Source organism: Eretmochelys imbricata, chromosome 2, assembly GCF_965152235.1.
Source record: "Eretmochelys imbricata isolate rEreImb1 chromosome 2, rEreImb1.hap1, whole genome shotgun sequence".
Taxonomy (NCBI): Eukaryota; Metazoa; Chordata; order Testudines; family Cheloniidae; genus Eretmochelys; species Eretmochelys imbricata.
This window is the reverse complement of record NC_135573.1, coordinates 152,794,353-152,819,416: the sequence shown is the minus strand read 5'-3', so window position 1 is coordinate 152,819,416 and position 25,064 is coordinate 152,794,353. Positions and strand designations below refer to the sequence as shown.

At 42.4% G+C, this 25,064-nt stretch overlaps 1 protein-coding gene across 1 annotated transcript in view; it reads right to left on the bottom strand.

Annotated features, from left to right (window-relative positions):
* GABBR2 (gamma-aminobutyric acid type B receptor subunit 2) overlaps positions 1 to 25,064 on the bottom strand; it is an 840,990-nt gene that overhangs the window by 468,934 nt on the left and 346,992 nt on the right. The window contains exon 4 of the mRNA XM_077809185.1: positions 6,128 to 6,229. Within this exon, the coding sequence (XP_077665311.1) occupies positions 6,128 to 6,229 (102 nt within the window). The remainder of the gene's footprint in view (positions 1 to 6,127; positions 6,230 to 25,064) is intronic.

The following is a 25,064-nucleotide window of genomic DNA, read 5'->3' as shown; positions in this document are numbered from 1 at the left end:
GCAGGCTCACCTGCTCACACCCTGCACTTTGTCACAGGGGGTCTCAATCAAGGGCAGAAGGACCAAGGGCACTGGCTAGTTGACACTCTGGGCAGGAGGAACTGTTCTCTCACTTCATGGTGTACGCCTGACCAACAGAATCGGGCTAATAACTGAGCCAATGTCTTTTCTCTCCCCAGGTGTCCCACACCTGGGATATCATGCACCAGCTGCAATATAGCCCAGCAGTATTGGCATGGTATCAGCAGCTGGGCCATCACCACTGCCGCTTGCTGATTCTTCTCAATTCGGTACAAGCACTCCTCCCTGAGTTCAAAGTGCAAGTACCATTTGCCTCCCTGAGACTCTGTTACTTCTCCATCTATGGGGGCCAGTTGCTCAGATGCATAGCTTAACAAAGGGTCATTCTTCTCTCCTAGCATGAAATTCCCTCCCCATAGGAGGACTTCCAGGTCCTGACAGTCTGCCTCTTCTTCCTCTGTGTGGATCTGCGGTGGGTTAATGGGATGTCCTTCCCTGGAGTGGCTGGCTTTCTCAAGGCTTACCAAGCTCTCGGGAGTTCGTGTCACCACTTGGCCCCTGTTCTCACTTGCGGCCTGAGCCTGAATATTAATGACTCACCAAAAAAAAGGCCAGTCCCAGCCTGTGATCACAAGGTAGGCCAACTTTTCTGTATGGGCTCCCACCCTCAGTCGTAACCTCTGGCTGGGATAGGTCTTGACATCACTATGGATAAACTGAAGGTAGAATGTGGTTTTGGGAGTGGTGTCATTTCCCACCATGGAGGGCTGGACCACTATCTGGCTGCAGCCGGAGTCCAAGAGTCCTTGAACCAGGTTCCCGTGGACCATCACCAGTGCCATCAACTTGGGGGGGCGGTCATACCCAGGTTTCTGACATCCAGCCCTGGGTGTGCTCATATTCCATCAGTGGGCCTTCCTCTTTATGTGCCCTGTCTCCCCACAAGAATAGCATGTTAATGGGCTGGGGCTGATGGCCTCTGCCTTTGGTTGGGGGAAACCTGTCTGTGGGCCTGGTGGTCTCAGTGGTGGTGTTGCATTGATGCTCAGCATCCTTGTCCCCCTAGGGCTGCCTTGGGTCTGAGGAATGGCTGACCCCCTCGAAGAGACTGCTATTGATTTGGCTCATCCCCCCACCCCGGTGTCCCTTGCCCTGCTGATGACTGGGGTGATTCTGCCTTTAATGACCCTTCAGCTTCTACATAATCCTCCATTAACTTGACTGCTTCTCATAGCATCCCAGGGCAATGCCATAGTACCCACTCCCTGCCTCGGCCACTTGAGTTCTTTCAGTCATTATGGTTGTGACGTGTCATTCCATATTTTTTATGAAAATATGCTTATGATATGAATATGGCATACTGAGATGTACTTTATGCAAGATGGCTCATGTGAGATATCATTGGAAAGGTTATGATTTACTGAATTTGATTATCCAATTTGTATGCCTGTATCATTTCTGTATCTGAAGTTAGGAATATTGACTATGTATCTGGATTTCAGCTATGATACTTTGGGTTATGCCCACTACTAATACTTCAGGTACAAGAATAGAAAAGGCAGACAGGGTGGATGGCCCATCAGCGAGGACAATGGACTGTGAAAAGATTGGCCTTCCTGCGGATGCTCCATACTACCACTGACTCATGGACACTGTGATCCTACAGAGTCAGGTGGTCTTGTCACCTGATACTAAAACATTACCTGGGACTTCTTGTAACTTTCCACTATAAGTGAATGGGGGGGGGAGGGGGTGTCACGTTTGGAAAACAAAGGACTCCCACCTTATATAAATCCTATTTAAGGGTGGGGAGGAAGGCAAACAGGACTCCTCCTCTCCATGGCCTGTCTGCCCAAGAAGAAAGATTGCAAAAGGAAAGTCAAGGGGGCAGTCCAGTCTAAGATGGGGTCCAGTTTGAAAAGGAATATAACTGGAACTCTAAACCACAGAAACTTTGAAAACTGCCTGCAACAGTATCTAGGGTGAGAAATACTATTTGTAACCAATTTCTTTAGTGAAACTAGCTTAGTTTGCATGTTTGATTTAATTTGCTTAGTAATCTGCCTTCTTCTGTTTATTACCCCTTTTACCACTTAAAATCTGCCTTTCATAGTTTTGTTTATCATTGAACACAGCTTCTGGAATTTCTAACTGGGGGGGCACGAAGTGTGCACACCCCTCTCCACATGGAGGGAGGGGGCGAATTTCATAATATATCTTTGGGTCTGCACTCCAAGGGAGGTGGACATCTGAGTGCTAGAGCAAGTCCTCGAAGCTGAGTCTTCCCAGAGCTGATCTGCAGCTGGGTGTGGCCCTGCCTGTGTGTGTGTGTTGGAGGAGGTTTTAAGAGCCTGGCTCAGCAAGACAGGTTAAAGGGGGGCCATGCTGGCAGAACAGGTAGACTTAGTGGTAACATTGAGGGTCATCCCCAATGGGGTACCTCTTGGCCCTAAATCATTGGTGGTGGGTCTCTTCCAAAGTATCCAAATAGGTCAAGATAGTGGACTTTTCACTTGCTTGTAATCCCTTGCCTGCTCTGTGTCCAGATTATGGTAGGCAGCCTGTGCCTGACCCATCAGGTATGGGGTTAGGATAAGAGCCCATTGTTCTGGGAGTGACTGGGGTGTCAGTGCTGCCCTCTCAAATGTGACTAAAAAGGCTTTAGGATCATCTTCCGATCCCATCTTGGTGAGCTTCACTGGTACAGGCAGACGGACCCCTTAAGTGGAATCATGACCCCACTCCATTCCTCCCTGCAGGCATAGGGCCAGTACTATCTGCTGTAGTATTTCCTTTTGGAACTCCTGCAGCCGGATCGTCATAATCAGGATACTTCTACGCAAAGTGAGGCAGCCCATAGCAGCAAGTCTCAGTGCCCAGGTTAACAGCATAAAGCACATGAGACTTGCACTCCTGCACTAAAAGTAGCTGCACAGATGTTGGGGCTGGGGCTGGAACTCAGGCTCTGAAGCCAGGCTTGAAGGCGTGCTGTGTAGACAGACCCACAGTGTCAGGTACTAGAACCCTGTCTAGAAATGCAGACCTATTTTGACAACGGTCCCTAGCCAGTCATCTTAGCTCCAAAAAAGGAATTTAAAAGGGGCTGGACTCTATCCGAGGGAGATGAAATTCAAGACAAAGACATAGAAAGCTATCTTGGAGATCCATAGGAACAGCTAAATTCAAGAGGAAGCTGAGCACTTCGTGATTTATGTTTTGTTGCTAAGAATAAAGGAAAACCCCTGAAAAAAGATAAGGTTTGGATGCTGACCCTGCATGTGCATGTGCTGTGTGTTCAAACTTGGCCTGTTCACGTGCACTAGAGAGCACATTATTTTATGTGTTTAAATCTACAATCATGGTGGATTTCATAAACAGCAATGTGCACAACAGCTGCAGTGCTTTACGTAAGTTTTTTTTTTTTTTAAATCACAAACTTAATTCTGATCTCATGGTTTGTCTACATGGAGACATCTAGGGAAATTAATCCGAACTAACTAAAAGTGAGAATTTGAAGTGGATTAGTTTAACCACATTAAAATGAATTAAACTAACCCTAATTAAGACCACTTAAATTCCGACTAACAGCATCCACGAGGGAGTTTATGCAGTTTAACTAATCCAAGCATCAAAGCACTAGTAAAATAGTTGTTAGGACCTTTTGGATCCACCTGGAAGCAGACAGAACCAGAAATCTTCTGACAGTCTAATTCTATGAGATTTTAAATACAGATAAACCATTTTCATCAGTAAATATATGTGTAATTAAATATTGTTTGTTAATGGGATAAAAACAAGATGTCAAGAGAACACTGACATTGTATAGTTATGCACTCAAAAGTCAAGAAATGACAAAGTTAGGGTTGCAAAAAAAAAACCCAGAAAACCTCTCCCCCCTCATGCCTACCTTACAGTAAAGCCTTTAATTATATGATCTTTGGCTATTTGCTGTTTAAGGGCTTGATCCTGCACCAATTAAATCAATGGGGGTTCTTCAACAGACTTAAATGGGAGTGGGACTGAGTCTTACCTCTTGGTCCTCCCTTTTCTATTGGCTTCAGCAGGCCTCATTCCTGCAAAGACTTGCATACATACTTAACTTTAAGCACATGAATAGTCTTGTTGAGTTTGTTGGGACTACTTATATGCTAAAAAGGATGTGTTTAAATGTTTGCAAGACTGGACCCTAGGCCTGGGTTTCCATTTCCTGAAGCATATGTGTTTGGCATGAATTACAGCTTAATCCTTGCTATTTAACAGTAGCAGATAAGTGTAAGCGGCGGGAGAGGTGGGAATAGCTCCTTGCAGTCCTTGTTCTTGGTTATTTGTGTTTTCTATGACTATGGTATTGTTAGGTTTCAGAGTAGCAGCCGTGTTAGTCTGTATTCGCAAAAAGAAAAGGAGTACTTGTGGCACCTTAGAGACTAACCAATTTATTTGAGCATAAGCTTTCGTGAGCTACAGCTCACTTCATCGGATACATAAAAGTGGAAAATGCAGTGAGGATGTTTTTATACACACAGACCATGAAAAAATGGGTGTTTATCACTTCAAAAGGTTTTCTCTCCCTACCCCACTCTCCTGCTGGTAATAGCTTATCTAAAGTGATCACTCTCCTTACAATTACAGGTTTCAGAGTAACAGCCGTGTTAGTCTGTATTCGCAAAAAGAAAAGGAGTACTTGTGGCACCTTAGAGACTAACCAATTTATTTGAGCATGAGCTTTCGTGAGCTACAGCTCACTTCATCGGATGCAGTGAGCTGTAGCTCACGAAAGCTCATGCTCAAATAAATTGGTTAGTCTCTAAGGTGCCGCAAGTACTCCTTTTCTTTCTCCTTACAATGTGTATGATAATCAAGGAGGGCCATTTCCAGCACAAATCCAGGGTTTAACAAGAACATCTGAGGAACAGGGGGGGAAAGGGGATAGGAAAAAACAAGGGGAAATAGGTTACCTTGCTTAATGACTTAGCCACTTCCAGGATCTATTCAAGCCTAAGTTAATTGTATCCAATTTGCAAATGAATTCCTATTCAGCAGTCTCTTGCTGGAGTCTGGTTTTGAAGCTTTTCTGTTGTAATATCACAACTTTCATGTCTGTAATCGCATGACCAGAGAGACTGAAGTGTTCTCCGACTGGTTTATGAATGTTATAATTCTTGACATCTGATTTGTGTCCATCTATTCTTTGACGTAGAGACTGTCCAGTTTGACCAATGTACATGGCAGAGGGGCATTGCTTGCACATGATGGCATATATCACATTGGTAGATGTGCAGGTGAACGAGCCTCTGATAGTGTGGCTGATGTGATTAGGCCCTGTGATGGTGTCCCCTGAATAGATATGTGGGCACAGTGAAAAAATGGGTGTTTATCATTGTTGGCTCTGCATTTATGTGATAGTCTTTTAATTTTGTAACAAAATGTAAAGGGAAGTAAAAACAAGCAAAACAGTTTCTATTACATATTCATGGTAATACTCTGCTGGCTTTTAATTATTTATTGACACTCACTTACCCTGTATCTAAGAAATCATTGTAATAAAATAAATCAGAATGATAAATAATTTCAATATCAAATTTATCCTTGAATAATTTGCCTTCTAGGAAACAGAAAAGATAATTACTAACAAAGAACTCAATCCAAAACCAACTGAAATCAATAGAAACATTTAGACTATATTCACTGAATGATTTGGACATAGTCCTTTTAAAATAAACCACTATTGGGTACAGGTATGTATACCTCATCTAGATTTAGGTTCCCAGTGTAAATATTTAGTATTAAAGGATATATTTGCATGGTTTAATAGGCAGCAACTTCTATAAGCCTACTTACTTATTTCTGTGTTTAAATTAGGCACAACATGAACATCAAGTATGTAACAGACTTCACTGACTGGGAGCATGACTGGGCCTCAAAATGCCACTTGTTAGTACTCTTAGGTCTTTTGGCAAATATAACTTTTAAATAAATCCTGCTTTATCAGTTTTCTTGAAGGAAAAAAATTTAAATAAACCAATCAAATGTGATGACAGATGCGTTGCTGATACCTTTTCATTCTTCTTCCTGATTACTCGGTCTATATTACAGCGATTGCACATACCTTGAGCTTTTTGACATTGGTGCAGGGATCATTGGAGAAACTCTCAGTATCTGAAATCTCGATGTCTTCACCATACAGAACACCGGTCAGATCATTCCTCACCTGTCACAGAATGAGAAAAAGGTAAAAGGAATAAAGGAACCCCCAGAGGAGGAAGCAGAAGGACACTCTTGAATCACCATAAGAAGATTCAAACACATAAAGGATGATATATGTACCAATTTTCTTTTTCCCTCTAGAATGAGACTGACATAGTTCAGGGCAACTGCACCTGTATTTCCCTCATCATAGTCCAGCAAGGGCACCCACTCTCAGGCCTCTAGATTCCCTGCCATCACCTGTATTGGCAGACACCTGTGCCTCTTTCCCTCCTGAATGGGGCTTGTCCATACTGCACAGATCCCAGCCTACACTGTGAATTCCCCGGCAAGACAGACTTTCTAAACAGGACTGCTTTATCTTCTCCTCAAAGACTATAAACCATGTCATTGCCACAATGAAGGTAGCACACAGCTCTTTCTAAGCAAGCACATTTATTCTTAAGGTGAAAGCATTGCACAGAAAACATATCAGAAACAATACAAGAACCTACACTTACACTAAAAACTTACCAGAGATCACCTCAACCCCAGGAAGGGCTCTGGCAGGAGATCAGTCCTTCAAACCCCACCAAGAGGTTTTTCTGTGATCACAAGTTCCAAAGAGCTTTCATTCAGAACAAGCACCCCCATGAATTTGTGAGCCACTCCATTCTCTAGTTTGGGCCTTGGATCTTGTCCTCTTATAACAGGTGATCAGCAGACAATGGGTTTCTCCTCAGAATGTAGCTACAAAGGTTGGTTCGGAAGGTGAGAAGTTCCCATCCCCTCCTCTCAAGTATTTCCTGGGAAACCCAGTCAACTAAAAGTTCGTTCTTATCTGGGCATTGTTTAAAAGAGTCTTTTGAAGCTCAGAAAACTTCCCAGCATTTACATTAGCCTTGTCTCCTCCCTAGTGACATTTCATACAACCCCACAATAATCCATAAAAATTTGCATTTTAATAGAGTGAACTCCTAAAATGCTGAAACATAATTCAATAAGGTTTAATTTAATTCAGTGAGGTTTGTCCACGCTATTACAGGAAATTGCCATATCTGTCACAGTGACCAAAGGACTGTTCCTTCACCATGACTATCTATCTGTCTGTCTGTCTATGCACTGCAGATCCATAGCTTTATTTTGAGCAATAAAATGATCATGGTCAACTTCCTACTTTGCATAACGATAGCTGACTGATTATTAACAGCAGTGAAATTCAACAAGAATTCATAGGGCTACATCGTCTCCTGCAGCCAAAGATTCACTTGATGCCAGAGAGTGGTGAGTGGCAGTAACATCAGCGAACCAGTTATGGCTCCTTGACTCTAAGAGTTGGTCTACACTAGCCTCAGCCCCAGCATGAGTTAAAGCACCCTAATTTATGCTAGTGGAGGATAGGCATAGCATACTGGAGTTCTGCAGGGCACGAAAGGGACCGGGTGTCCTGCAGTATACCTCCTATGCTAGGAGAGAAGATTAAGTGGTTAGCACAGAAGCTGGGTCTACCAGCTTTACACCTACCAGTTGAGAGTTCTCTGATCAGGAGAACTCTCTGCTGTCCAGTTATGGACAGATTCTGGCCCCTTTGTGCTGCTTAAGCAGTGCAAAGGGTCTGGATCACAACTGAGAATCTGACCCATAACATTTAGGATTCTTTTCTACCAAAATAACTACTCTGAGAGTGCTTGTTTTTGTTTTTTCACCTCTTGCCAGCCCATTGCAAAGAATGGTGCTTCAAGTTACAATTTATGGAACACACTGAAGAATCTAGCTGGACATAATATGGTTGCAGTCTGAAGTAAATTGTGACTCACCCATGATTTTACTTTAATAAAACTGTGATAAAATCATTGCCCTGATGATTGTCTGTCTTCATTCACTTGCAACAATGTGTCAGAAATAGTAGGAACAATTCATTGTTATAAGTGACAAATCTTATACGCATGGTCACCTATCAGAAGTCTCTCACACTCAAGCTGTGACAGATCAGAAATAAATGTATATTGTACCTCACTTAACAGTGTTACAAATCTGTATCTTATATTAGCATTTTCTACATACTTATTACAGTTAATTAAAATGTTTAATTTCCTTTTTAATTAACTTCACTTCTTGAAAAGAAAAGCAGACAACAAACTGTGAACAAACAAAAAACTGGGTCTAAAAAGAGCTGGCAACACATTCTGGTTAGTGGGAATTAGTAACAACCCTTCGGCAGTAGACTTCTTCTCCCTGGGCATTAAATCCACCATAAAACCTATTTTATTAGAAGATGTTTTAGCAGCCCAGAAGGAAGATCCACCTCTTATTAACATTTTTACATTATAAGTTCTTGGGGTTGAAGCCTAATAAAAGAGCAAAACCAGGAGGATGTGGTAAGAAATCAGCCCTCATGGTTGAACGGCATTGCTTTCATTTAGGTAAAGATGGAATACTTTATTGAAAAGTCAAGAAAAAACAAAAACAAAACTACTGGCATCACCTGAAAAATGCAAGAATATCAAGAATAGATGGAACATCTAGGAGCAGAACAAATACTGAATTTTGTGAGAGATCATTTATATTGACCATAAATGAAAAGGGATATTAAACATCATGTCACCAAAGACTGAATGAATGTAAAGCAAAACAAATCTCACTAACCTAACTAATGTAGTCAGACAGAACTAGCTGAACTAGTATTAGTTGAGTTCTTGCATCTGGAAACAAGCAAAAAGAGAGCAGTAATACTGTCATAGTGGGTCATTTTGCTACGTTTGTCTACGTTTATCCTACCACTACCAAATCAAGCAAGATTGTGGCAGACAAGATCTTTGTTGACTTTGTTTAAGCATTTATAACATCTTTGATGGTCTCGTCAGTGTATTTAGTTATATATCTTTTCATTTCAAGTGACATTCTGGTCAAAGCATTTACCTGCATGTTAGCGTTTTCCAGACAATATGTAACTCTGGAGTTCAAGTTAGCTAATTTTGCAACCCATTGGTCTGCTGTAGTATTGAATCTTGAAGAGGTAAAAACATTGGTTTACAGGTTATTACTATAAACCTTCAGTAGTCACAAAATATGTTGGTTTCCGACTGTTTCATAGCTAGAAGCTCCAGGTTCTGTGAGTGAAGGTGATAATTCTTCTTGGCTGTAATGTTCTTGACACATATCCAATGACACATAGTTTATTTTCTTGATATTGGTATAGGACTGCAGCTATGTCCTTATTGGAAGCATCCACAGGAGTCAAAGGGTAAGGTAAAATCAGGGTATGCTATTATTGATTGCTGTACCAGGCAGCCAATCAGCTGGTTTAAAATATTTAATGTTGCTCAGTCCATTTAATCAGATATTGGAGGGTATTTGTCCAAACACCTTTCCTTTTCCTTTTTGTCTTCTTCTGCTTATGTGTACACTTTTTAGGGTGCTTTTTGTCAGATCCCAATGGAACAGACAAAAAGTCATACACTGGGTTTGTTCTAGAAATGTCTTGAATATACCTCTGATAGTAGGTACAAAACCACAGATGCTTAGGAAGTTCCCCTATGGTACGGCATGTACAACTACTTTGTCCATTGAATCCATCTTATAACTTTCAGTGTACACCACCATTCCCATATAATGTACCTTACTCTTAAAGAGGTTAGATTTAGAAGCCTTCAGCTTCATTCCATGGTTTTGTAACCATTGTGCTCTGTACATTTTTCCTGTTTTTCAAATGTGCCACTGCAGACAAGGATATTCTTCAGATACGAAATATGCGCCTCACCCCTTGTCATAAATATAAAGGGAAGGGTATACACCTTTAAAATCCCCCCTGGCCAGAGGAAAAATCCTTTCACCTGTAAAGGGTTAAGAAGCTAGAATAATCTCGCTGGCACCTGACCAAAATGACCAATGAGGAGACAAGATACTTTCAAAAGCTGGGAGGAGGGAGAAAAAACAAAGGGTCTGTGTCTGTCTGTGTGATGCTTTTGCCGGGGACAGAACAGGAATGGAGTCTTAGAACTTGGTAAGTAATCTAACTAGATATGCGTTAGATTATGATTTCTTTAAATGGTTGAGAAAATAAGCTGTGCTGAATAGAATGGATATTCCTGTCTGTGTATCTTTTTGTAACTTAAGGTTTTGCCTAGTGGGATTCTCTATGTTTTGAATCTAATTACCCTGTAAGGTATTTACCATCCTGATTTTACAGAGGTGATTCTTTTTATTGTTACTTCTATTAAAATTCTTCTTTTCAAGAATTGAATGCTTTTTTCATTGTTCTCAAGATCCAAGGGTTTGGGTCTGTGGTCACCTATGCAAATTGGTGAGGATTTTTACCAAACCTTCCCCAGGAAGTGGGGTGCAAGGGTTGGGAGGACTTTGCGGGGGAAGACGTTTCCAAACGGGCTCTTTCCTAATAAAATAAACCCAGATAAAACATTTGGTGGTGGCAGTGGAAGTCCAAGGGCAAAGGGTAAAATAGTTTGTACCTTGGGGAAGTTTTAACCTAAGCTGGTAAAAGTAAACTTAGGAGGTTTTCATGCATGTCCCCACATCTGTACCCTAGAGTTCAGAGTGGGGAAGGAACCTTAACAGTCCTAATCTTGGTAAGGTTCTCTTTCCTACACCTCTGGAAGTCAGCAGATAGTTTTGTTAAGCCAACCGGAATGCTACCAGTTCATACAGAGTTTAAGGTCTAATGAAGGCTGTGAGGTAATAACTTTGTTTAGCCATGTGATGGGGTGTTTGCCCCACACCAGAAAGGAAGGGGTTAAAATCAGACCTGGGGAGGCAGTGCAGGGAGCAGCCAGTCAGAGAGAGAGTGCAAAGAGCAGCCAATCAGGGCCCAATGGTCTCACATAAAAGGGAGCTGCAGGGCAGAGCAGGGTCAGTTGCTGCAGGAAGCCCAAGGAGAGAGGACTGTGTTCCTAGCAGGCTGAAGGTATCACCTTGGACAGAGTGGTTGCTGGCAGGGATGAGAGGAGTAAGAGAGAGCTCCTGGCTGGCTGCTGGGATGTGCTGGCTGGAGGCCCTGACAGGAGGATGAAGAATATGCTCAGGGAAGTGGCCCAGGGAATTGAAGCAGCTCTGGTGGAGATGTTAAGAAGAGGCAGGAGGAGGCTGCTATTGACAGGGTTCCTGGATTGCAACCCGGAGTAGTGGGCAGGCCCAGGTTCCCCCCAGTCACCACTGGGGAAGTGGTTGGACTATAGAACTGGCAGATACTCCCTCCCCAGAAGGGGCAAACACAGATGGTGACAAGGCCAGAGGGCAGAGTCATGAAGAGGACACTGTGGTTCCTGGACTGAAGTAAGTCTGCAGGAGGAGAAGGCAATGGGAGAGGCACCATCAGGAGAGTGTGTGCGGGCTGAAAGAGCTAATCCCCGAGACAGCCAGCAGGAGGTGCTGCTTGCTTTTGTGAGTGAACTCCATCACAAGCTGTGAAATATTATTGATATGTGTCCCCTTGATCTAAGAGAGAAACAGGATTTACCTCCAAGCTCCTTTAGAATATTTTGGATTAGGGTGGGGTTGTGTGCATCATATGTTTTTCTGCTCAACTCTGTAATCTATGCAAAGTCTTAAACTACCTTCTCTTTTCTGTATACATACCAATGGTGGGGAATAGAATGAATTTAATTCTTTTAGGAGATTTTGCAGGTATTCCTTTATCTTGTGACGTAGTGGATGTGGCACTCAGATAAAAGTCTTCTGAATGGTTTGCTAGCTGCATAACTGGATATGTATCTCTAGATCAGGGATCTGTTCCTTGTTTCTATCACCTCTGGAAAAAAACTTTGGATTTTTTCAGCATTTGTTGAGGAACTTGCCTCTGTGCCTCCGATAAATGACTCAGAATAACTACTAGTTCAAACGAATCTTGATCATCACCTCTGCTTAGAGGCTGTTCTTTCTTTGTTGGCTTAGCCCATGAACTTTGGTACTACCATCTCTTTCTTGTAACGCTGCTTCCACCTACAAAGGTCTTATCTGCTGAACGTCCAATACAATTTCAGATTTGGTCTGCTGTACGATCTCCAGCACAGTTCATCCCTTCAAAATAATATGTTTTGATGGATGACTGACAGGGATATTTATACAGCAAGATAATCCTCTGGGTATTTTGAATAATGTCTCTTTGATATCCAAGTTCTTAAGCCCGGAGGAGCAGCATCTTGGCTCAAGCACTGCTGTTAAACTTTCAGTATCAAGACCTGCATAGGCCCAACATATTACATTAGTGGTTTTCCCTTTGGGGATAACTGCATCCCATTTTCATACTTCAGGCATGCACAAATCATCTGATTAGTTATTTCTGATGAAGTTCAAAAGAACCTTCACTTTTGTCATTCCAACATGAGGAAATGTACACTCCACGTTGTTATGAGGACTAGGTACTGGTTCCCCACTGGATTAATTGTGTCAGTGGTGTTTGACTGTCTCCTCAGCAACACTGTAGCCTATTATCTAAATTTCTAATTCATGTGGACTGACCAGTATAGGAAGAATTAAGATATTATCTCTTCAGTTAACTGAAACGGGACTTCAGTTCATCTTTTGTAATGAATTTGAGTCCTGTTAGCAACTTTAAATTCAAGACAAACTTCTATTTTCAATAACCAAAGCTTTTAATAAGCTTTTTAAAATGTGTCTCAGAGAGATGATTCGCCAATCATTGACCTGAGACCATCACACCTGCGGTCATATGTCCCATAAAGCTTGAGTTTTTATTTTATTCTTTCCAACAAAGATAGCTATTCTGGCATGTTGCTTGGGTGGCAGATGACAAATACATGTTGGTCCTATTGAATGAAACACAGTGCTCTCATTTTTGTCTCTGCATTTTTGTGACATTCCTGCATGATATGGAGGTTCTGTATAATCCCAATCCACATATGCAACAATTGCATGACTTGTTCCTGGAGGGGAATGCTGTCTTTGCAACTTGTGAAGTTCCACTGGTCATACCTGGTCCCCTGTCCCATTTCCCTGTTGATTGGTTTTTGGCAGGCTTATCAGTTTTCCCCGTGAAGTATCTCATGAGGATCAGTCCTGGGCCTCTTCCACTGATTACTGCTTTCATGACCTCTGCCTCACTGCATCCTTTTCTAATCCTACTTTCAATTTGATGAGCCAAACAGCTAAAGTTTAACCTGTCCTTTTTGTGAGGACTTTCAATCTCACCTGTTATTTTAAAGTCTTTATTCAAAACTAGTTCTCTTTTATGGGGTCTGGTTGACATGTTTTTTCACTGGGCTTTGACTTTTAATTTCCTTCATCCTTTTTTGAAGTGGTAATTGAAGTAACATTAGTTTTTTAGCATACTTTTTCTGAATTCTGTATAGAGATAATTTAATCTCTTTACTTGTTTCAATTGGCTTCTTTTTTGATGTACTGGTGAGATGTACAATATGATCTTTTAGCTCTAGCAACATAGATGTTGCCTGGTCTTCTGACTCTTCCTGTTCATCACTAATTAAGTGATTCTTTGTATACTTGATTAAAGAAAATTTGCTTTGGGCTACAGTTTTTCTGGGGTGCACCATGGTGATGCCCAGACAATCATAGAGCTCTCTTGATCATCCTTTAACTGATATAAAATTTCTTCCACCTTCATGAGAAGATTCTTTAACTTTCTTCTACTAGCCATAGTGCTTGCAAAGAATAAAATTTTCCCTTGCTAATACTACTCAGCTTTCTGAAGTTATGTACTGGTGGCATTCAGCATGCCCTGTGGTCATTCACTTCTATCCCATATTGCCCTTCCTCTCTCATTTAACACAACTTCTGTAATGGGTTAATCTTTTGAGTGGTAAAATCATCACAGCTCAGTTTCTCCTTGCTGGCTCACCAAATGTTACACCAGGGCAATGTTAAAATGTGCATTTTTGTTACAACTTGTGTGATAATCCAAAAACATGGTTTATGTAGCCCAAGGCTTCAGTGTTTGTAGGAAGCCCAAACCACTGCCGTGAACACAGCCTGCTTATCAGAACTTCATGCTACTGACCTCTCAGCAGAGTATAAACCTTAAAGAGTCTGAGCAGGGAATAAAAGAACTCCAGCATTCCAACCAGATATATGTAAAACACACACTTAATACTACAACAATAGCCCACACTTATATGAGCATGTACATCAGTAGTCTTCAACCTTTTTACTCACAAGATCACTTTTTGAATTTAAATGCAACCCAGGATCTACCCCGGCCCTTCCCCCAAACCCCACCCCGCTCACTTCATCCCCCTCCCTCCGTCGCTCGCTCTCCCCCACCCTCACTCACTTTCACCAGGCTGGGGCAGGGGGTTGGGGTTTGGGAGGGGATGTGGGCTGTGGGATGGGGTTAAGCCTGGGACAGAGGGAATTTGGGTGCAGGAGGGGGCTCCGTGCAGAGTGTTGGGCTGCAGTAGGGGATATGGGGTACCGGCTCCAGGAGGGGTATCAGGGATGGGGAAGGGGTTTGGGGTGCTGACTCTGGGAGGGGGCTCAGGGCTGGGGGTTCAGGTGTGCGCTCCCGCCAGGGGGCACTTATCTCGGGTGGCTCCCAGGCGCTGGTGCAGCGGGGCTAAGGCAGGCTCCTTATGTTTTGTTCGGGGTTAAACAAAATGTTTCATTTGACCTGAAACTACATTTTTTTCACTTTTTCATTTTGCTAAAAAAAAATTGCAAAATTTTCACTTTGGATTCACCAAAATGATTTTTTTTTTCAAATTTTTAGTTCAGCTACTGAACCAGAAAATTAGTTATTCTCCCAGCTCTAAAGACTAATACCACAGCCAGCCTCCCCTCCAAACTCAGCAGCAATAGCCTCCTTAGCGACCACCACCTTGTACAGAGAGTTAAAACCTGGGCAAACTCTTTCCTTTAATTTTTGTTTCTGTACCATTTAGGCAGCTTATTTTGTTTTCTATCTCCCTGCTTATGTGGCGATGGCCCCCTTCCTCTTTGTTTCAATGGAGTCTGGGCCTCCTTGCTGTAGTTGCTCTGTTTTTAGCCTGCAGCCATTTCTCTGCAGATTACACTTTTGTTTACGTTTTATTTTCTAGCCCTGCCTGCTTTACACTCTCTCTCTCTTTCACTCTGAGACTTTTCCTTCCCTCACAGCCCTTCTTGGAGCTTTGGCTGCTCTGTCTCCCCCTGGAATGCCTGGTCTGGGAGTTACTGCAGTTCCTGAGGGTGAGGAAGTCAAGCCCTCAATTCTCACTGCACAGAAATCTAACTTCATCCTGCTGTTTCCCTAGCTTTAAAGCAGATTATTTTTCTCTTGGTGCTCCTGTGAAGATGTCCTCCTCTTTTTCTATTTTAAGGGAATCTGTGTCTCCTTACTGAAACTGCTCTTCTTTTGGCTTGCAGGCCAGTTCTCTACAAAGCTACCCACTTAATTATGGGGCAGTGATAGATGGACCATAGTTAAGCTGAATTTTGCATCTTCTCAAAATCCCACAAGTAGTCAGATCAACTTGAGAATTGGTATGCTAGTTCAGAGACTGGGGTGCACATTTGAGTTTATTTGGTCAAGAGGTTCATAGAATCATAGAATATTAGGGTTGGAAAGGACCTCAGGAGGTCATCTAGTCCAACCCCCTGCTCAAAAGCAGGACCCATCCCCAATTAAATCATCCCAGCCAGGGCTTTGTCAAGCCTGACCTTAAAGACTTCCAAGGAAGGAGATTCCACCACCTCCCTAGGCAATGCATTCCAGTGTTTCACCACCCTCCTAGTGAAAGTTTTTCCTAATATCCAACCTAAACCTCCCCCACTGCAACTTGAGGGAGGTTCATGAGATACAGTCCCACTTCTTCAAATGATCTGTTTTTAAGATGTCCATATTCTTATGCTTGTGCAGAAATAATGACTGTCTGAATGTTTCTGCTGAGATGTAGAGCCCAGCAACAAAAACAAGCTCTGAAACCTAATTAGTATAAAATGTTCAGCTGTATTTGTTGTTCTTGTATTTACCAGTACTGCTGAGAAGCTTCCCTACTGGAGAGGAGGGAGGGGCAGATGTGGGGTAAATATCTTTTGCAGCAGAAGATGCAGTGAGTAGTAACCTGAAGGAACATGAGTTCAAGTCTCCTCTTCCACTGACTGCTGTTAGTATCTCCGTATACCTCACAACCATCATAATTAAGTCCCCATATTTTTATCTTAGGGGGAGGCAATTGTCATTCTCCCATTTTGCAGATAAGATACTTGAAAGGTTGCACAAGGTCACTACTGGCGGAGCTAATATAAAAACTCAAAGCACAGAACTGTCTTTTTGTTCTGTTTGTGCAGTGCCTAGCACAATGGGGCTCTGGCATGACTCAGGCTCCTAGGTGTTACAATAATGTAAAAAACCTGCCTTTTGAAATCTATATCAAATCTGTGTGCTTGGGTAACCTCCTCAGGAAAGCAGTCACTACAGCCATACATTCTGTGAACACCCACGGAGGTGCAGATAGGCTGAATGGGAGTACCATGAATTGGTAGCGTGAGTCATTCACTACGAATATGAGGAATCTTCTGTGTCCTTGGTATATTGATACATGGTATACTGATACATGAAAAATAACTTAAATTGAGAGCGGAGAACCAGTCTCTGGGATCCAGAGAAGGACCAATGGATGCCAAGGTGACCAGGTGGAACTTTATCTTTTTAAGGTAATTGTTGAGTTAATGCAGGTCTAAAATAGGTCTCAGACCTCCCTTGGCTTTTGAGATTAGAAAATAACAGGAGTAGAACCCCTTCCCTCTTAAATTCAGCAGAACGTCTTCCACGGCTTTCACTCGAAGGAGAGATTGAACATCCTGGATCAGAAGTTCTTCGTGAGAGGGGTCCCTGAAGAGCAATGGAGAGGAAGGGTGGAGAGGAGGGGTAGAAATAAACTGGCGGGTGTATCACACTTTAACAATGCTCAGCACCCCACGGTCAAAGCTCTGAGGAAGTGGGAAAGGCAGTTCACAAATAAAGGAGAAACAAAGTCTCGGATCATAGGACCTGATATGGCGTCCTTGAGTGTCCCATCAATATGCCTGCTTAGAACCCCCTGGATGTTTAGGTGGGGCAGGTGTTGAAGTCAAGGTAGAAGGGGGTGGTGGCCTGCACCTGTAACCCCTATTTCTCTTCCTTTTCTGGTCCTGACGGGCATTTGGGGCAGATTACTAAAGGGGCTGTTAAGGCTTGTAGTACTTCCTTGAGGGAGCTGAGGTGTACAACCCAAGGGTCTTGAGGGTCACTCTCGAGTCTTTTAGTACATGAAGCTTTGTGTCTGTCTGCTCCAAAAAGAGCAAAGCTCCTTCAAAAGGCAGGTCCTGAACAGTCTGTTGGACCTCCTGAGGGAGCCCAGAGGACTGTAGCCATGAACTCCTCCTGTGCATTGCCACTGCTGAAACCCTGGACCTGACAGCCAAGCCACCACATCCAGAGCATCTTGTAAAGAGGCCCTCGCCACTGATTTTCCCTCATCCACCAGTGAGAAGAACTCTTGCCTGGTCTCTTGTGGGAGCAAGCCTTTGAATTTTTGCATGGAGTCCCAAATCTTAAAATCATACCTGCCCGGCAGCACCTGCTGGTTTGCAATTCTGAGTTGTAGCCCCCTGGTAGAGTAAATTTTCCTACCAAAAGGGATCTCAGGGGAGAATGGGTGTAAAGGAACTCATAATCTAGAGTGAGAACATAATATTTCCGTTCAGCCCATTTTGAAGTGGAAGGAAGGGATGCAAGGGTCTGCCACAGAATTTTAACTGGGTTCATAATGGCCTCATTGAGAGACAGCATCACTTTTGAAGGACCCACAGTGGCTAAAATGTCAACCAGACTATGGGAGGACTCTTTCACTACCTCCATCTGTACATCCACATTTAAGGCTACTCTTTTTAACAACTCTTGGTATGCCTTGTAGACATCCAGAGGAGGTGACATTCTCCCTCCTGAGACTGCCTCATTAGGGGAGGAGGAAGAGGAGGCCAGCACAGGCTGTGGCTACTCTTCCTCCCTTTCTGCATCAGCAGGACCCCACTATGCTGGCTCTTGGAATTTGGTACTGGACTTGGTACTGGAGTCCAGACTGGATGCTGCCTGGTGGGAAGGTACCACATGTCTTTCCGAGGCCATCGAACAAGAGCACCTGGAAACTGGAGGAAACCCCCCAGATTCCAAAAGGGCCACAGGACTAGTGTAGGTCCCCACGGACCTCTTGGCCAACCATTTAATGGTATTCCTGTCTCTGGACCCATGGAAAGGTGGAAGTGCCTGGAGGAACAGCGAGAGTAGCTTCTAGGATGGAAAGAGTAAGACCCAATCTCTGATTCCGAAGAGGACAAGTCTCTCTGTGGTGATCATGGGGGTGCTGTTCCTAACGGTTCTGGAGATTGATGACATGGTGGAGAGGTCCGCACTGTAGCAAGCACTGCATGTTTCCCTTTTGACAGTACCGAAGGGCATGGTATTGAACACTGAAAGGACGCTGGTACGGTCGGAGGAGCACTCCTTACTGACGTCGAGGCACAGTATGAGTCTGATGGCCTGGCTCAGATGAAGGTGTCAGTGCTGCCAGCATGAGCAGGAACGTCAGCCTGGCCTCCTGATCCTTCTTCACGCCAGGCTTACGGTCCTTGCAGATCTGGCAACGGTCCCCAATATGAGCTTTCCCCAGGCACTTCAAGCAGCTTGAGTGTGGGTTCCTCAGGGGCACAGCCTTGTTGCAGGAGGCGCAGGGCTTGAAGCTGGAAGCCTGGTGACTGAGGCATCCCTACGCACCGGGGTTGGGACAAAACCCTAATAAGTACGATAACTAACTTACTAAATTTGACTAAAAATAACTATGTACAATAAACAGAGAAAGTCCACTGAGAACTTGTGGATGCAAGGAGGGTAGTTCCAACAGCCATTCCAGGCAGTAAGAGGGAACTGAGGGGTTTGGGCTCAGCTGGGTGCTTTATACTGGTGCAAACAGCATGCGATAGCAGAGGGTGCTCGAGCTGCCCTGATGGGTACCACTGAGGGAAAAATTGCCAGTCACTGTTTGCAGGACATGCTCACACCTTGAGTGATTTCACATGTATATTCCACTCTAAGACACACTCTGGAACCCCAACATTCAGCTGCTTTCTAGAAATGGATTTCAAAGTGCATTAGTTCTGGAAAAACAGAGCTTTGGTAGGGCTCTGATGCCCTGATGGTCAAACCCTGCTGCTGACACATGGGATGCAGGAAAAGGATTTTGGTTCCATGTGATGAAAAGGTAGCTATACATTTGTTTAAAACCAAATTTTGCATCCTCTCTAAGTACTACTATTAAAAAAAAAAAGCCAGATCAACACGAACATTGGTTGACCGGAAAAAAGTTCCACAAAGTGAATACCGGAAGAGCCAAAATAAAGCATAAAATCTTGTCCCAAACACATAGCAGAACCAAGTCTTATTAACTGCCTTTCAGAACACTTAGACTAAATTAGTGCATTAGAGTATGCTGTCCGTATGGGACTTTTCCTGCATGCTCAACTCTAAAGCAGTGGGTGACATACAAATTAATTTGCCTAGCAAATACTTGCACATTATGAAGTTTCTGTGTCATGAATGAGGAAGGGAGCTGAAAGAAGGAAAGTATGGTCCTGGGGTTAAGATAATAGACAAAGACCCAGAAGAACTTGGTTTTTATCCCTGGCTCTGCCAGACATCCTTTGTCACTTCCCACAAGTAATTTAAACCATAATTTTTGGAGGTGGCCTTAATCTCTGGGTCTTGATTCCCCCTCTATAAAATGGGGATAATACTGCTTCCCCACTTCACAGAGATGTTGAGTGTAAATTCCATAATATTTGGGAAGCAAAAACCAAAACCTGGAGCTGTGAAGGGAGAAATGGTAAGATATTGTGGGGGCAGAATGTTCAGTGATGGGAGAGGTGTGGAAGAGCTAGAGCTGTGTTGGGGGGTCAGGTAATAGTGGGAGCACAGAAACAGGGCCTTTGGGTAGGGATAAGTATAGGGCCGCTGCATCTCTGCTCTGTAGGGTTGGGCAAGCAGGGGCCAGAGTGACCAAGGGGCTGTGGAAAAAGCAAGCTGGGGTAAGGGCCAGGTCTGCCCTTCTCCAGTCTAGTGATCTCTAGGTGGAAGGGTGTCCTTGTGGTTATGGTACTGGACAAAAACACAGCAGATCAGGCCACAGTTGTCAGTCTTCCACAGACTTCCTCTCTGATCTCTGTGCCTCAGGTCCTTATTTGTAAAATGTGGATATCGTATTTCCCTATCTCACTGGGTTATTGTGAGGACAAATCGATTGATTTTTTTTTTTGAGGTGCACAGATTCTACTGATGTATTCATGTGTGTAGCCACTCACCAATGTGAGTAAGGGAGTCACCGTCTGACCCAGGGTACAGTGATACCTCTCCTTTATCAGCCTGATTTGATCCCTTTTTCTTCAGGAAAGAGTCTCTCTTCTTTTCCGATGAAAACACATAAATATAAGGAGTGTAAATCCTGGGTTCACCTGCCAATGTATTTTGACTAATAGTTCAGCATTCCTGTAACAAGTAAAAGTGTACAGTTTGCTCAACACCCTATCCTAAATTTCCTAGCTATAAACTAAAAACACAACTTCTAGATTAATAATACCACTTAGCTTTTAACAAATATTTCCATTTGTGTGTGTGTGTGTGTGTGTGTACTAAAGTTCTATATACATACTGGAGGATAAATCCTTTGTTGTTAGGGAAATTTCTAATCCCACCAGATGTTGATCATAAGAGACTCCTAATGAATGAGAACTGGTCAGAGCAGATGGTTTATACAACCAAATATTTTACAGAGATTTCCTGCTGCAGAGATTTATATTGCATTTTTTTTAACTTTTGTTCTATTAGATTTCCAGGGTAAACATAAAGACAAGGAAATAAACATAAAAATTATCAAACTTGAATAAAAGAAATAAATTGTAAAAGAACTGCTTTGGTACATGAGAAAATATGCATCATGGGGTATTGTGAGGGAGGGATTACAGCTTCTGGGATTATTAAAGATAGAGGAACCTCAGCACACAGGTTGCTTTAAAGTTAAAACTGTAGCAATCAAATGCAATTATCCATATTTCCATTCCAGTAAACCGAATACATTACTCACTCATATTTATAGGCTCAAGTGAATTAAATGCAACTGATTTTTAAAAACTACTGGAAAAAAGATTCTGTTTAGTACTGCATGTATTAGCCATTTTCTTCACTTTGATTCCCACTGCTTCTCCTCCCCCAGAGACTCCCAGCTTCTCCCAGGGGCCTCCCCATTTCTTACAGACCTTATCTCAGGGCCTCCCACAGGATCCTAACTATCTCTCTGTAGGTTCTCTCCAGCAGGAGACACTTGCCCCAAGCTTAGTTCTCTCTCCCTGTGTAGTCCTTTCTGACCCTTTCACAGCTGGGATCACTAGTTGTAATTAGGTCACCAGATCAGGATCAACTGGGGATAACTGCTAAATCACAGGTGAGACTCAGCCTGATTCCCCTTCAAGGGCCAGCCAGCCTGTGATATGAAGATTTTAATGTGTGTGTGGGTTTTGGAGGAGTGGGGGGTTATCTTACATATGTGTGTTTGAAGACCAGGAAATTGAAATCTAGTTAGTTTCAAACAAGAGTTAAAAATAATTCCAGGGAATGTGCTTGTCACCCTTGGCAATTGTTGTGGTTTTATAATCACAGTTTCCTGTTTTTCACATGCTTTTTCTTCCCTCCTTGCTATGTGGAAGAACCACAAAAACAGCGGGATGCATACGATTACGCAAAAGGCCCCAATCCTTCAAAGACTTACACATGCTTAACTTTACGCACATGAGTTTTTCCACTGAATATAATTCATGCATGTAAGTCTTTAAGTATCTTGACAGAATTTTATCCCTGCTCCTACAAAGTAAACATACGGAAAAAATGGAGAATTTTTTTCTCTAATCTGTTTTGGTGAAAATAAAAGGTGTTACTTGTAAGAGAACCAGGAGGTACTGTACATAGCTAGAAGCAGAAGATGGTCATTCTGTGACCACCAGAAAAAAAAAAACAAGAAAAATTCTTCTGATCTACTCGTACCCAATTGCTATCAAGTACCTAGCATGGCAGCTGCCGGGAATGTCAGGGTTGAATGAAAATGAAATTGGAGGAAAGGAACACGCTGAGGATGGATGTTCAACCTAATCCACAAGGATGTCAAATATGCCCAACAGAAGGTCTCTTACTGTCCAAAGAAAACAGTCTATCCTCGCTGGAGAGTGGATGCTAAGAAGAGTTGACAGACTATTCTGTAAGGAACAAAAAAGATAGCAGAATGGTGTGCTTGTCTTCCTGGTGTGGAGATATGTCACTGCAAGATTGGATGGGATCCTGAAGAGGGCAGGCAAGGATTCACTCCATATAATACATATCAACATGAACATCAGTGCTTTGGCTGATACCTCACAGATCATTGAAGATTTCAAGAACTTTAAAGAAAAGCTGAAAAGGAGGAAAATACAAGTAGTGATCGCTAGTATTCTTGTCTCATGAGCAAGAGAAGACAGAAGATACTAGAGGTGAACTATTGCCTAGGTAAGTGGTATAAAGTGGAAGGTTTTGGTTTCATGGAAGTTTGGGCCATCTTTTAACGGGAGAGGAGACTGTATGGTCTGGACAACCTCCATCTCATTAGAAGGGGAACCAATATTCTGGATGATAGACTTGTGAGTTTAGTCAGGAGAGCATTAAACTAGCAACAAAAGAGGAAGGGAAAGAGAGTAAACACAATCACAATAAACAGACATATAACTCAGACATCTGTTATCATAAATGTAAAAGAACAAGGTGTCAATGGATATATATGTGCAATGTTCTAGCTAAGAAAGCAAATGTGATCCTTGGATGTATCAACTGGCGAATATCAAACAGAAGTAGGGAGGCATTATTGTCTCCTGTATACAATGAGACCATTGCATCATTGAAACCATTAGTGGACTACTGTGTCTGGTTCTGGTGTCCATACTTCAAAAAGGATGTTGACAAATTGGAAAAGGTTCAGAAAAGAGCTACAAGAATATTACAAGTTTGGAAAAGCTGCCTTACAGGGAGATACTGAGGAAGATCAATCTATTTAGTTTATCCAAGAGAAGGATAAGAGGTGACTTGATCATGGTCTGTAAGTTCCTACAAAGGTTCAAAAGTCATTGAAAGTCATTAGGACTTGTGTTCTTAAGTCACTTTCGTGTTTTTGAAAATCCTACCCATTATCTCCTCTTTGCCTACTTTTATGTCAGATATCATTACTATCTACTTTGAAAATTAAACACGAAAAGAATTAAGTGACAAATAAGGGAAGAATTTCTAGGTTTGTAAATATGAGACCATGATTGAGAAGAAGACTGTTATTCCCTGGTGCATTCGGGGTGATATCTCAAAATGGAGTAGCTGGTGGTAGAGCAACAGTAACACTCATTGAAGCCTTTTGGATAATGCAGGCCCTCTACCTCAACAAGATCTTCCTTAGAAAAGGGAAGAGAAGTAGGTTACTTGCTCCACCCTACACAAACACTGAAGGAGAGAGTGTAGTCTTTTGGCCTGTGAAGGAGGTTACAGCAAAACGCAGCTTAGGTTTGTCAAACTGGGCAAACCTTTTAGTAAACCTGGGCCAAGCATTAGGTTCCAGAATTGTTTCACCTGATATTCAGTTTCATTACTTAGTTATAATTATACTAAAGATTTGATATATATGGGTTTTAAATTATTCAGAGAAGGGATTCTATATTGTTCCATGAATAACAATAGAAACATAATGACAATTACTCAGAAAAATAATTTATCCATGAGACACAAAGGAACACATTGCAAAGAGGGTGAGGACTTTTGCAATATTCAGAGATATTGGTCGTTAATGAAGAAAAATATGATTACAAATATATGAGTGGGAAACCTGTTATGCATTGCTGAACTACTCACTTAGGGTTTGATCTACAGTGCACATGGTGTATCCAAAGCTTTTGTGCTTGAGCAGCTTCCGAGGGACCCAACTAATGGTAGATTGATTAGGGGGAAGGGAGGCTACTTTCCCACAAGCTCTGGGAATCTCTATATTTGGGAGGTCTTGTGCTGAAAACTCCTCAGGGGTCAGGTCTTCTCCTGTGTGCATGGTTATTAGGAAACTTTGTGAAGAAAACTGGGCTGTCTGTCCCCCTCCAGCAGAAGGGTCATGCAGGCAATAAAGATTTCAACTCTACTCGACTACTTTGCATAAGTGCAACATGGAACTTTATCAATTTCACTGGTTTACATTGGTGTAAATATAAGGAATTTGTTTTAAAAATCTGTATTTTGTCTTGTTTAATTCTGATAAAATTTCATAAAACATATGTGTCCCTATCTTTATTCCATGATGTGTCTCAGAATAAAATCACATACTCTAGTGGGAAAACACACTTGGATGGGATCCAAAATATCAGCTCAACTGTTTTTATATATATGTATATATAGGGATGATCTCCTTCCATGAACTTTGCAGCGGCATCAGTGAGGAAATATTCATTTACAGAGATTTGTGGTGACTGAACACCACATCCACACCAGCTATAAAATTCCTGAAAAGACTGTCTGGGCCTCAGGTTGTCATTTTCTCAGTAAACCTCTGTTACTCATATCAGTCCTTCCACAGGAAAAGCAACATGTCACACTATGTACATCAAAAGAAGACAATCTCCTCAAAATTTTATTTAATCAGGAGAAAAGAAAGAAAGAAATTCCTGTTTGAAAAATTTACCTATTTTCTGGGGAGTAACAGCATGTGAAATGAAATACAAAATAAGTAGCAACAGTGACTGATTCCTCTGTATCTAAAGATTCAAAACATAAAACATAACTGTCCCTACGTACGTATTAATTATCTATTTAAAGATAC